The 12,556-nt window shown below is 38.6% G+C and overlaps 1 protein-coding gene across 2 annotated transcripts in view; it reads right to left on the bottom strand.

The window, feature by feature from the left end:
* Positions 1-3,525: 3,525 nt before the first annotated feature.
* nup54 (nucleoporin 54) overlaps positions 3,526-12,556 on the bottom strand; it is a 51,668-nt gene continuing 42,637 nt past the window's right edge. For both annotated transcript variants that reach the window (XM_020520365.2, XM_020520366.2), the window contains 5 exons: positions 10,166-10,259; positions 8,156-8,263; positions 5,388-5,507; positions 5,140-5,250; positions 3,526-4,855 (listed from right to left, as the gene is read on the bottom strand). In XM_020520365.2, coding sequence (XP_020375954.1) covers positions 4,727-4,855; positions 5,140-5,250; positions 5,388-5,507; positions 8,156-8,263; positions 10,166-10,259 — 562 coding nt within the window. In that variant the 3' untranslated portion in view covers positions 3,526-4,726. The remainder of the gene's footprint in view (positions 4,856-5,139; positions 5,251-5,387; positions 5,508-8,155; positions 8,264-10,165; positions 10,260-12,556) is intronic.

Raw genomic sequence — 12,556 nt, 5'->3', positions numbered from 1 at the left:
AATATACTAGCGATGGAGGCAGCCCAGGGAAGATTCTAGGCTGATTCCAGTTATGGACTGTGTTCTGAGAAGTTGAAATGGTTGTCCTGTACTCATTGGAATTTTGAAGAATGAGTGGCAATCTTATTGAAATGAATAAGATATTTTGAGGACTTGACAGAGTAGATGTGGAAAGGTTATTTCCCATTGTAGAAGAGTCTAGGACCAGACGGCATAATCTCAGAATAAAGGGTTGCGCATTTAAGACAGAGATGAGGAGCATTTTTTTTTCTGGCAGTAGTGAATCTGTACAATTCTTTACTGCACAGGTCTGTCGAGGCTGGTCCATTAAAATCTATCTTAACCTTGAATATACTTGATCAGTAAGAGAATCAAGGGTTATTGGAAAAAGGCAGGAAAAGAGAGTTTAGGATTATCAGACCAGCCATGATCTCACTGAATGGCAGGGCAGACTTGATGGGCTGAATGGTCTACATCTGCCCACATATCTTGTCATTGTACAAAAAATCAAATCAGATATTTCTGACTGTTGCAGTTCAAGGAGATTAGGGACACAAACAGATGTTACGAAGGAAGATCCAGGATTTCAACCCTGCAATGATGAAGGAATGGCAGTGCAATTCCAAATTAGCATGGCATATGGCTAAGAGGGTAACGAGCAGGTGATGATGATGTACATCTCAGAGATTGAGGTAGTCAGTTTGTAAGGTACCACTGAAGGAAACTTGGTGGCTTATTCAGTGCATCAAGGGGAGGCAATGGCCTACTGGTATTATCGCTGGACTGTTAATCCAGATAATATTCTGGGGACGGTTCAAATCCTGCCATGGCAGATGGTGGAATTTGAATTCAATAAAATATATCTGGAATTAAGACTCTAATGATGACCATGAATTCATTGTCGATTGTTGGGGAAAACCCATCTGGTTCACTAATTTCCTTTAGGGAAGGAAATTACCATTTTTACCTCGTCTGGCCTACATGTGACTCCAGACCCACAGCAATGTGGTTGACTCGGAATTGCCCTCTGGGCAATTAGGGATGGACAGTAAATGCTGCCTAGCCAGCGATGTCCTCATCCCGTTAATGAATAAAGAAAATAAAAATCTTGCAGTTGGCACACACCACAGCCACTGTGCTTCAACGGATGGAGTGAATGCTAAAGGTGATGGTTGGTTGCTAATCAAGAAGGATGCTTTGCATTGGATGGTGTCTCTTCTTCAGTATTTGTGCAGCATACACATCCAGGCAAGTGAGGATTATTCTATCATAGCTCTGACTTGTGCCTTGTAGATGATGAATAGGCACAAGGGAGACAGAACCGAATTTCTCACCATAGAATTCCTAGCATCTGACCTGCTCTTGTAGCCACAGTATTTATTTCACTGGTCCAGTTCAGTTTCTGCTCAATGGTAACCACCAGCAGCTTGATAGTGGGGAATTCAGTGATAGTAAGCCATTGAATGGCATAGTGCGATGTCAGATTCTCTCTTGTTGGAGATGATTATTAACTGGCACTTAAAAAGCACAATTGTTAACTTGCCACACATCAGCCCAAGTCTGGGCATTGTCCAGTTCTTGGTGCATTTGGACCAGGACAGCTTCAGACTCCAACCAGCAGAGAATTTTTCCCTGCAATTTTCATTTATTCTAATTTTGCCAAAGCTCCATGATAGTACACTCAGTAACATGCTACCTGGATGTCAACAGCAGTCACTCGCACCTCATCTCTGAGATTCAGTTTTTTTGTCCATGTTTGGACAAAGGCTGCAGGGAGGTCAAGAGCTGAGTGGCCCTAGTGGAACCTAGACTGAACATCAGTGAACATTTGTTTGTAAGTGCTGCTAGACCGCACTGTTGACAAACCCTTCCATCACTTTATTGATGATCCAAAGTAGGCTGATAGGGCAATAATTGGTGGGGTTGGGTTTTCCCTGCTTTTGTGGGCAAGATGTACTTGGGCAATTTTCTACATTGTCTAGCAGGTACCAGTGTTGTAGCTGTACTGGAATAAGTTAGCTAGGGGCATGGCTAGTTCTGGAGCACAAGTCAACAGGACAATTGCCAGAAATGTGGTCAGGACCACAGCCTTGGCAGTATCCAGTGCACTGCCATTTCTTGATATGGCATGAGTGAACAAAATTGACTGAAGGCTGACATTAGTAATGCTGAGGTCCTTAGCGGAAGCGGAGATGGATTTTCCATTCAGCACATCTGGCTGAAGAGGGAAGCAACTGCTTGGGCCTTTCCTTTTGTACGGATGTGCTGGGCTCCCCCATTGTTGAGGATGGGGATATTTGTGGAGCCTCCTCCTCCAGTGAGTTGTTTAATTGTCCATCACCATTCACAACTGCTGTGGCAGGACTGCAGAGCTTAGATCTGATCCATTGGTTTTGGAATTACTTAGCCCTATCAATCACTTGATGCTTATGCTGTTTGGCATGGAAGTAGTCTTGTGTTGTAGCTTCACCAGGCCAATATCTCACTTTTTGGAATGCTTAGTGCTAGGGTTGACATTTTCTTCTTCACTGAGCCAGGGCTGATGCCCAAGCATGATGATAATGGTAGAGTGGGATGAGCCAAGGAGTTGAAGATTGTGTTGGAATATAATTCTTTTGATTCTAATGGCCCAATTTCTCAGGGATTTCCAGTTTCTAGTTGCTAGATCTGTTTGAAATATGTGGCAGTGGTGACAGACAATAAAATGCAAGATATCCCTGACATGAAAATAGGACTTAGTCTCCAAAAAGACAGTGAGGTGTTCACTCCTACCGATATAGTCGTTGTTAAATGCATCTGCTACATGCAGACTTGCCCGTCAGCTATATACTGAGTCAATGATCTTGAAATCTACTGTTTCATTACCAATGTCAGCATTACAGATATCATCCAAGTTAATGGCCATGCCAGCTACTGTTCACAGAACCCAGAGACAGATTCCTAAACCTTTATAATTTTTACCTTTTAACACAGTTCAAATTTCTAATCAAAATGGGTATGTCTGTTATGTTTTATCATCTTTTTAGTTTTGTAGTAATTAACTCACTCTTTAAGGGCCATTGAGTTGTAGATTGTTTTGAAGTACAGTTCCATTTTTGGGCCAGTTTTAAGCACCCGAGGCTAGTGCTGCAAAATTTCACCCTCAAAAGCAGTCTAATAAAGTCGCGACGTCATCTACACCATTCCATTATTTGAAACTCAAAGCTCTTTTCCAAAGACTGCAATTCAGACACTTAGTTCGGGAAGAATCACCATTTCCCATGGCCAGAGGTCATTGATTTAGGCTTCCTATATTGAATCACAATTCCTCAGTCATCACAAAGAATTGGAGCAAATTACTTAACATCAATCAGTAAGAAGTTTCTAGTTTTGACCAATATTCTTAAGGAAGGAAATAAAATACTTACCAGGTTGAAGAGCTGGAAGAGGGGTGTTAAGGAAATGTCACATGACATTTTAAAAATATTTGCAGCTGAACAAAATATGGCTCACACTATGAAAATAATATTAGAAGACTCCAAAATGGATGATTATTAAATCAAATTGTTTATTTAGAATTTATGCCCTCTTTGCATAATTATGACAAACATTTAACACATTTATAGTAGTTCTTCAAAGGAGATCCTTGTCTGGCCAACAGCTCATTGCTGCTACTCCAGAACTAAGAGATTGTATTGATGTATGTTTCGAAGTGACCACAAATAGCACAGGGAAATTATTTTGTAAACATGCCTGGCACCAACCTGAACTTTCTGCTGGATAAGAAAGGAGTTGCATGAGAAATATCATGGATTGAACTTTAAAAAATATCAACTCCCAAAAACAAATCCAATGCTCCTTGTGATAATTCTATAAATACACTTATACGAGTTTAACAAAAAAACAACATCAGTTTGGGTATCTAGCTCTTCTGCTTCTCTGGATTATCTAACATTAATTATCAATTCATGGCTCCAGTCTCCAGGGCTCTTATTATGTCCATTAAAGTACACTTCAAATTTTCCACATTCATAGCAAGGTCACATTTTCAAGCTGTACAAGTTGTTCAGAAGTACTCGGAATGGTCAAACAAACACCTACTCATCTAAAATAAGCAAAACTCCAGCTGCAAGCTAATATTTTGTAAAAATGTAAAGAAACTCCAATTTGTTCCTGACTTAGTCAGTACTGATAATAGGCATTCCTGTTCAATGCAAGTCCGATTATTAGCAGCATTAAAAAAAAATGTCCCAACCTATTGCATAGAACAGGAAAATCATCATATTTATACACGTGACAAAAATTGGAAAGAGAAGTTGAGATATGCATCCAGAAACTACTATTTGCAATTTTCGTGAATAAATACTTATTACATATTAAACAGGTTAAAACCTACATTAAAATAGGTCATTCTCCAGTGAGCTATCATTTCAAACATTCATCACTAACTTGCACACAGTAGTTTCTAAGCTATGCCTTCAGACATGCAAAACAAAGTCACTCGATAGTCACTAATCTCTTGCAAAGTTTTGTAAGTGGCTGCTGTCAAGGCAATTATTAAAATCCCCAAAGCTACAGACTTAACCGAAGTGACTGCAGCATTTAATGAAGAATGGCAACAACATTTCCTTCTCCAACCCACACCAACATGGAGATGCTGTATCATTTGTGCAGGTGGGATGGACCCAAAAACAGTTTGGATAGGAAAAAAAACTCTCTTAACCACAGCGATGTTCCAGAAAGGCCATCAACTGAAAAGGTCACGGCGAATATGAACACTCTCATTAAGGCCATGCTCAACTAGCTTCATGTCCTCCAAATCTTCCTTCAGAACACTGATCAAATGAGTCAGACCTTCCTGCTGCAATTTCAGGTGCTAGGAAGAGAAAGAGCTACATTAGCAGATATTGAGAAAGGTGCTGCATGCATTTGCAAATACATTTCAAAACAATTAGAAAATTTCTCACTGATGCAAAACTGTCTCAGCAAGAGTGCTGCTTTTATTCTAACTTATAATGCATGCAGTTTTAAAAAATATGATAAGCCTAAGATTCTGTACTGTCAAAATCTAACCAGCACAATAAATATTCATACTTAAATTTCAGCACATTTTCATTCTGTGGAACTTATTCTATCACATTGGGGAAAAGCTAGCTGTACCTGCTTGATTTCACCCAAGAGATCCCCATCGACGCTGTACCTCTCTTCTGATCTCACGGCTCCAACATGATTCTGCATTCTTATCTGAGACATCAGTTCATTCAAACGGCCCTGCACATAAACATCATTACTGCAACATGCTGCCTTTTCCATTTATATTTCTTAGCAGCCATGTCAATTCAGTTATACATGCTCAATGCAAAATGTTGCTGTTCTATGTCATTCTAAATTCCAAGAATTATCTGTACCTTAAACTGGGTGGGTGCATTTAGCTCACTCTGGATAGTATCCAGCTGCACACGAAGCTGTTCTTCTTCTGCTTGTATTGCATAACCTGCTTTCCTCTGGATCTCTTGCTTTATTAATACCTAAAGAGAAAACAACATGAACCAAAGAACTGATTACCTGTAAGTTACACACAGATTGTGGTTGGACGGAGGCCTATAAGAATAGTCACAACACTACACAAGTTTACAGAAAGCTTTTAGATCAACACTACTTCTTTACCAGACCAAATCAAAATCTTTAGCTGCAAGATTATAATTATTTCTCTTTTCTTAGAAAAGAAGTTTTATTGTCTTGTCGCCCCAATCTCCCCCCATAAGCAAACACCTTTGAAATCTGGCAATATTTCTAAAAATATCAGAGGATTTCTCCCTGACATTCTTGCTAATGTTTTCATCTTTCAGTCGAACAACATCGCTGAAACAAACCCCATAAAAAAAAACCTGGTGATTAAGACATTGTTGCTTGCAGAGCGCAAATGGACTACTGAATTTCTTACATTGCAACAGTGAGTGTAATTCAAGGAGTTCTTCCTTCGTTATAAAAATCAGAATGATTACAGCACAGGAGGACACCAGGTAGCCAGATCTCTGCAGAAAATTCTTTGGGAAATCTGGTATCATTATATTAATTCAAGTTTCTCTTTTACATTTTTCTTTTATCTAATTTTCCCCCTATAAATTGCAATGGTGCCTGCCTCAACATTTCTGAACTTCAAAGATTCGGTGTACACATTTCTCTTGACAACCCACTTATTAAAAATTTTAACCTGATAATTGCACCGAAAATGGTCTTCATCTATTCACTTTATCCAAACACTTCTTGATTTTAAACATGTTTAATAAATCTCAGGTTTCAGTAAGAACAGTCCCATCTCCTTTTTACAACAATTTGTATTTTCCGAAGTTCATTTAACACGAGAAAACATCCCAATGGTTTTGCAATGGCAGTCTTTTCTAAATCTTCATTGCTGAATCAAATGCATTCTACAGTTTTAATTTCCCTTCTGTAAAACTGTACACAATGCATTAACTGTGATTTAAACATTGGCTTGCATAAATGTATTACTTCTTTGCTCTGTACTCTATACACTGTGCATAAAATCCAAAGTGTTATTAGCTGATAAATCTCATTAGTCCATTTTCTATTCATGAACAAACTTTCTACCTCTTGCATCAAAACAGAAGAATCTTTGTTAAAGAAAAACTCTGCAAAAATCAATTCTGAATACAATATGCTAAATAAATGACGACAGTATTATTTCAACAAAAAAAAACCTAAAGTAAGTTTTTGTAGTTGTTGGATAAAACAAGGTGGACATACTCTCAATGTTTCAAATGCTTTTACAATATTCTTGTACTGATCTTTCTAACCTATTAGAAAGATAGAAATTATTTGTCACAAATTAAAAGCAGAAACAGTTGGAAGCATACAGGTCTCTCAATATCTTTCGATTCTAACGAAATATTACACTCCTGGGCTGTCACAACCTGTGTTTTCTCTTTAACGCAGCTGACTGACTTGGAGGCTTAAGTATTTTGCCATAATCTCAAGAGACTTAATCTGATGTCAATCCTCTGCTTGCATTTACAGCCAAACTTCACATGTCCAGCAAACTGCTATTCTTGACTGCACTACAGCATTGCTCAGAGTTGAGATGCTGATCTGTGGAGAATTCACCTCCTGATACAGTAAACTGAGACCCCTTTATTTACCCAGGTTGAAGGCAATCCAGAGAAGAAAGCAGACAGGTAGTTTCCAAGTCTCACAGAAGCTCAACAGTGTAGGGCTCTCCAGGCTTGGAAAGTGACACATAATACAGGATTTAATCTGGTTATAAAATATGTAACAGACATGGCAAAGCGAACATGAAACAAAATATCCTGCAATTCAGGGCAGTTGGACAAGATGATATGTAATCAGATTGAGAAGTGAGAATTACAGGCAGCTGTGGACAGCAATGTCTTTTCCAAATTTTGTGACCAACAGAAGTAACAGGCCATGAAGAAATAAGAAAGATGAAGCCAAACTATTAAACAAATTTAAAAAGGTAAATGTTGTGATGGGAAGATGGTAGGGCTGGCATTCTGGGGTTCAAAAAGATCAAATGAGTTAATGGGTAGTCTTCAAACAAATCTCTCTTGTGAAAGAAAAAGAAGAAGATTCTTCGGAGGATTTGTAGAGCGCAGACTGGCCAGTTACGAGAATCAGAAAAGTTTGGAAGGAGGAAATAATTAAACTACAAGATGAAGCACACAAGGCAGAGAATGCAAAGTTGATTACATAGTGGTTTGGATACTGTCATTTGGAACTGGAGTTCAAGCCTGGTGAGAATTATAAAATTGGAAATGGATGCTGCTGGTTTCAAGGACCTGTGTACAGTCAGTGCAGGAAGCCTTCACTTTTGTTCTTAATGGACAGTTATATACAAAATTTAAACTTCTCCCTATTGAGCCCAACTATGAATTATTTTAACTCAGAGAAGTGATGATGGCTGGAGTGCAAAACTGTGGGGAGGAAACCAAATCAAGTTGGTAATGCTCATCAGGAAGTGGGTATCTCGATTGGGATACGACAAAGCAGTTCTGTTCTGGAACACCTAATCAAAGGAACTCCTTACTAACAATATTTGCATCTAAAAAAAACAAATTTGCAAAAAGTATACATTTTAAAAAGGTTTTTACATTTTAAAATGTGCACACAGAAGTTGCAAATACACACAATAAATTACCTGCAAGACTTTATGAGCTTGGTCCATCAGTTTTCGCTTGTACTGGGCTATCTTCGCTACTGTTGTAGCCTGGTTCTTCTGCAGCTCATTTACATCCTCAGATATAATCTGTATTTGGGGGTGGAGAAGATACATCAATGGTGGGTTATCTGAATTTACATATGTAGAAAGACGTCTCAGTTATGAAACTCAATCTTTAATTGTTTTATTTGAGCAATGGCACAAGTGGAAATCAAGATATTATAGGAAAGGGTTAGTCTATTTGCGCTCAAGCTGTGTGTGAAATATGTCGCTGTGCTTCCAGTTTGTTTTTACATAAGCAGGTGGATGTGCTAAAAAGAGTTTTGAGAGCATCTGTCATTTTGAAAGTAAAAAAATCACAAACAAAAGCAAAAAAATACACAAGGATGACACTATTTTCTGACCTTTTTCTCCCAAGAAAAAAGAAGCCAAACAGTTGCTTGTATGAAGAAATTAGAATGAGTTGACTCACAGGCCTATTTCAAATACTTCCTACAGCGAGTACTAAAGCAAAGTTCTTATAGACACTGTCAGATTAGCAACTATTACCAATGTGCTTGAAGATGCTGCATTTTTTTTTGAATGACTCCACAGGACCTCAACAAACAAAATACAATCAAGGCTCACACTGGAATAAAAAAAAGGACACGTCAGGATTAGGTTTATCTGAATTGATAAGGAAACATGCTTTGTGTAGCTAGGAATGAGAACACCAAGCAATTTGCTCCCAGACGTGGCTGTTTCTGCTTCAGCCAACTGTTGGAAACTGCATAATAGCAGCCCAGCATTAGCGTTTCTGATGGTTGTTGACCTCTTGATAACAGGACAGCAAGATTCTGCTTGGGAAATCCTTATAAATGACAGGAGATCCAAACCAGCATCTGACCACTGCATATTGCACTGCAAGTTAAAATCAGTGTCCAGGACCTCTATAAACATACCTCGTAAATAGGTATTGTTATCTCTTATACTTGAACGTAAAACACATTCTCTCTACCTCTCTGTCTTATTTTCAGCCATTTTCCCTTTGGCTGCATCTTGATAGAACCATGACAAGGGTGTTTTTTTAAATTTAAAATTTTTTTTTTGGGGATATTAAGTCAGGTTTTTGCTCTAGCTTCCTGCAAATCTCAAATCATGCCTTACAGGGTAGGTAATCAACCTACTCTCAGTAACCACATCACACGGAGCTAGCTATGAGAAACATAACAACAACCAAATCACTATTGTCTAATTTAGTTTAATTTGCTGGCAGGCAACTGAGATCAGCAAGGAGCAGATTTAAACATCATTCTCAAATGCTGCAATGCCACTAGCTGGTGTCTCAATGTGTTCCACCTCTCCAAAGTCAGAGTCATAGAATTATAGAGATCTATAGAACAGAAAATTCAATTAAAAATCTGCAAAAAGAAATTAATTCAAGATAATTTTAATGCCTTATACTTTTGTTTCTAAATATGTTCATGGTGACAATTTTCACAATGCAGTGATACATAATTGCATTGAAGAAGCTTTGCAACAAAATTAATGGATTCTCAAGCATTTCTGACCCAAGTCACTTTCCAAAACTTTGATGCACAAAAGGTCACAATATGTCAAAGTAGTTTGCACTAATTAATGACAACTGATCGTTTAAGCAAAGCTTAGCAATTAGCTAATTACTGCATTCTCCATGGCAACAGCCCTAACAGTCACAGTCCATTTTTTAAAACCAATCGGCACGGTCCTCTCAAAGAATAATTGCTCTTTGGCTTTTGTTTTGGAATTTCTTGCAAACTGTCCTGATGATCGCTAGTCTAAAAGCTTTGATAGAATGTGCCATTTTTCAACAATACTCAAGTTCTGCATTACCAAGTGGCTAATTGTTGCACAACTTGCAACTGCATAACCATACCAGGTAAGAATTAACAACAGGGAAAGATAACGTTAAGTAAACAGAACTGATACAGTTGCATAAAAATGGCTTTTGAAGCTAAAATCCCAACTCACATCCAGTCTGCTCTGATGCTGTTTTGTCATCTGTTCCTGGAACTTAAGCCTCCTCAGCAATTCCTTAAAACCAACCATGGGCACCGGTATAAGCCTTAGGAAAGAGTAAGGGACAGAACAGTTAATAATCAAGATGCATATATACAATGAATGAAAATGCTGTAGAGAATCTTGTTATCACCATCCATGTAGCTAAAATTTATAAGATCTGGAGATGGAGGATACCAGCTTTTCAGGAATATGTGCACACCCTTCAAAACATACTCTATATAGAAGCGAGAGAGAGAAAGTTTGCTTCATTGCAAATAAAGGTTAATAGCCCATTGCAATGGAGTATAATAAGTCTCAAAAGTATAAAACTTGGAACTGAGTCCACACAGGATTTCAGATCTTGCTTGACTTTAGGTCAGATGGTTTTGGTGGGGTCAAGTGTCACTTGAACCACGGTGTTGGAAAAGAAAATCAGACTGCTGTGTTAGGCTGACTAGTCCATACCATTGCAGCATCTAACTGAATAAGTTATTTTGCTTATTTAGTAAGATTAAAATTCATGCACAACAGTTTATAAAAATATCTTGTCTTTTGATCATGCAAATTAGGGATAAGGCCATTTGGCCCCATGAGTCTGCTTCTCCATTCAATAACATCATGGCTGATCTATTTGTTTTATCATGTCCACCTTCCCCATTTACACTCTATGACTTAATTCCCTTGCCTAACTTTCGCTTTGCCTTAAAAATATTTAATGGCCTCCCTCCACTGCCCGAGACACAGAGCTCCAAAACTGCACAACACTCAGAAAAGGAATCTCCTTCTCTGTCCTGAAAGGGTGACACCTCATTTTAAAACAGCGTTCACTAATTCCGGACTCTCCCTCAAGGCAAGAAATCCTTTCCATATTCAGCTCGTCAAGGCCATTCAGGATCTCGTCACCCACATGGCTCTAAACTGTAGTCAAAACAAGCCCAGCTTATCTAATCGATCCTCATGGAGCAACCCACTAATTCCAAGTATTAACCTAGTAAATCTCCACTCAACTGCATTTATATCCTGCCTTAAGAAGGACCATAACTGCACACAGCATTTGAGACATTGTCTCACATTACCTTAACTGATGTTCAGTTCCTCTGAAGGATACCATCTCGTTAGCTAAGACCCGAAAGAACTGTGGATGCATCTCATTAGCTGTCTTGATTACACGCTGTACCTGTATACTAACTTTTCATGACCCATGCACTAGAACTCTAAATTCCTCTGCATCGCAATTCTGCGGTCATTCTCCATTTACTTCACAAAACTCCACTTTGACAGGAAGGACAAAACAGCGAACAACTTTGCACTTTCCCACATTTTCCTCCATCTATGGCTTTTTGTACCCACTCACTCAACCTATCTTTATGGGTCTACAACTTCCTTTGTCTTCAACAAACTTTCCTACTTATCTTGGCATCATCTGTGAATTTACATGTACCCTGCCATTGCTCCCCTCATCTAAGTTTTATGTTTCTGCTCAATTCCTTTTGTAATAAGGGTTACCATCCCATTGGTCTTCTTCTTGATTACAGGCTATACCTGCACACTAACATTTTGTGACTCATTATGACAACAGATAACTTACAGACACATCAAACTTTTAACTATGTGTATTTTTTTTAAAAAAAAGACGTACAGCCAAGAGAAGGGAACTTATATAAAAGTGGCTGACAATGGAGAATGTCAGACCATGGAACATCACACATAACCAGGTGTCAAGCAAGTTTCAAGGGGGATGGACGTAAAAGGGGGAAATGCATTCCAGGCTGAACTGGAATTACCTGGGAGTTCTCTTGGGCTTTGAATATGATGGGAGGCAAGACCGTAACCTGGATGAGAAATATTTTGTGCCATCCCCTTTCAAGATACTCAAGAGCAGAGGTTAAAATTCAGTTCATCCTTGCTCTGTGCGCTCTAGTGGAAGGTGTGCTAATGACCTGAGGTTATGTACGAGCGTGAGTTTGAGTGTTGTAGTATGCTGTGAAGATCAGTCGAAGAATCAATCACTGGTCACTCGTGTGTTGTGGGTGAAGGGTACTCTCACTCTAACTGCCGAAAGAAAACAAGATGAAAGTATTTCAATTAATCTGCCAAGCTAAGAATCAATCGCTAAACTGCAACATTCCACTATCAGCTCTTCATGAGCTACTCATTGAAACTGACCTGTATATCTTTTAACTTCTTTTTGGACTCACTTCTCTTTTCCAACCTGCGTGCATGTGTCATGTTATTTTTCTTCTTGTGTTTAGCAACTACCAAACTCACTTTTCTTACCTCCAAAAAGCTTAACTGGCTTTTTGAAAACAAATTCATTTGGTCTATGAGAACGTTTTCCACAAGGGAGGGGATCTTTTGTAA

Source organism: Rhincodon typus, chromosome 1 (genome assembly GCF_021869965.1).
Source record: "Rhincodon typus isolate 14 chromosome 1, sRhiTyp1.1, whole genome shotgun sequence".
Taxonomy (NCBI): domain Eukaryota; kingdom Metazoa; phylum Chordata; class Chondrichthyes; order Orectolobiformes; family Rhincodontidae; genus Rhincodon; species Rhincodon typus.
Note: the sequence above shows the minus strand (reverse complement) of the source record. Positions and strands in the feature narration are given on the sequence as shown.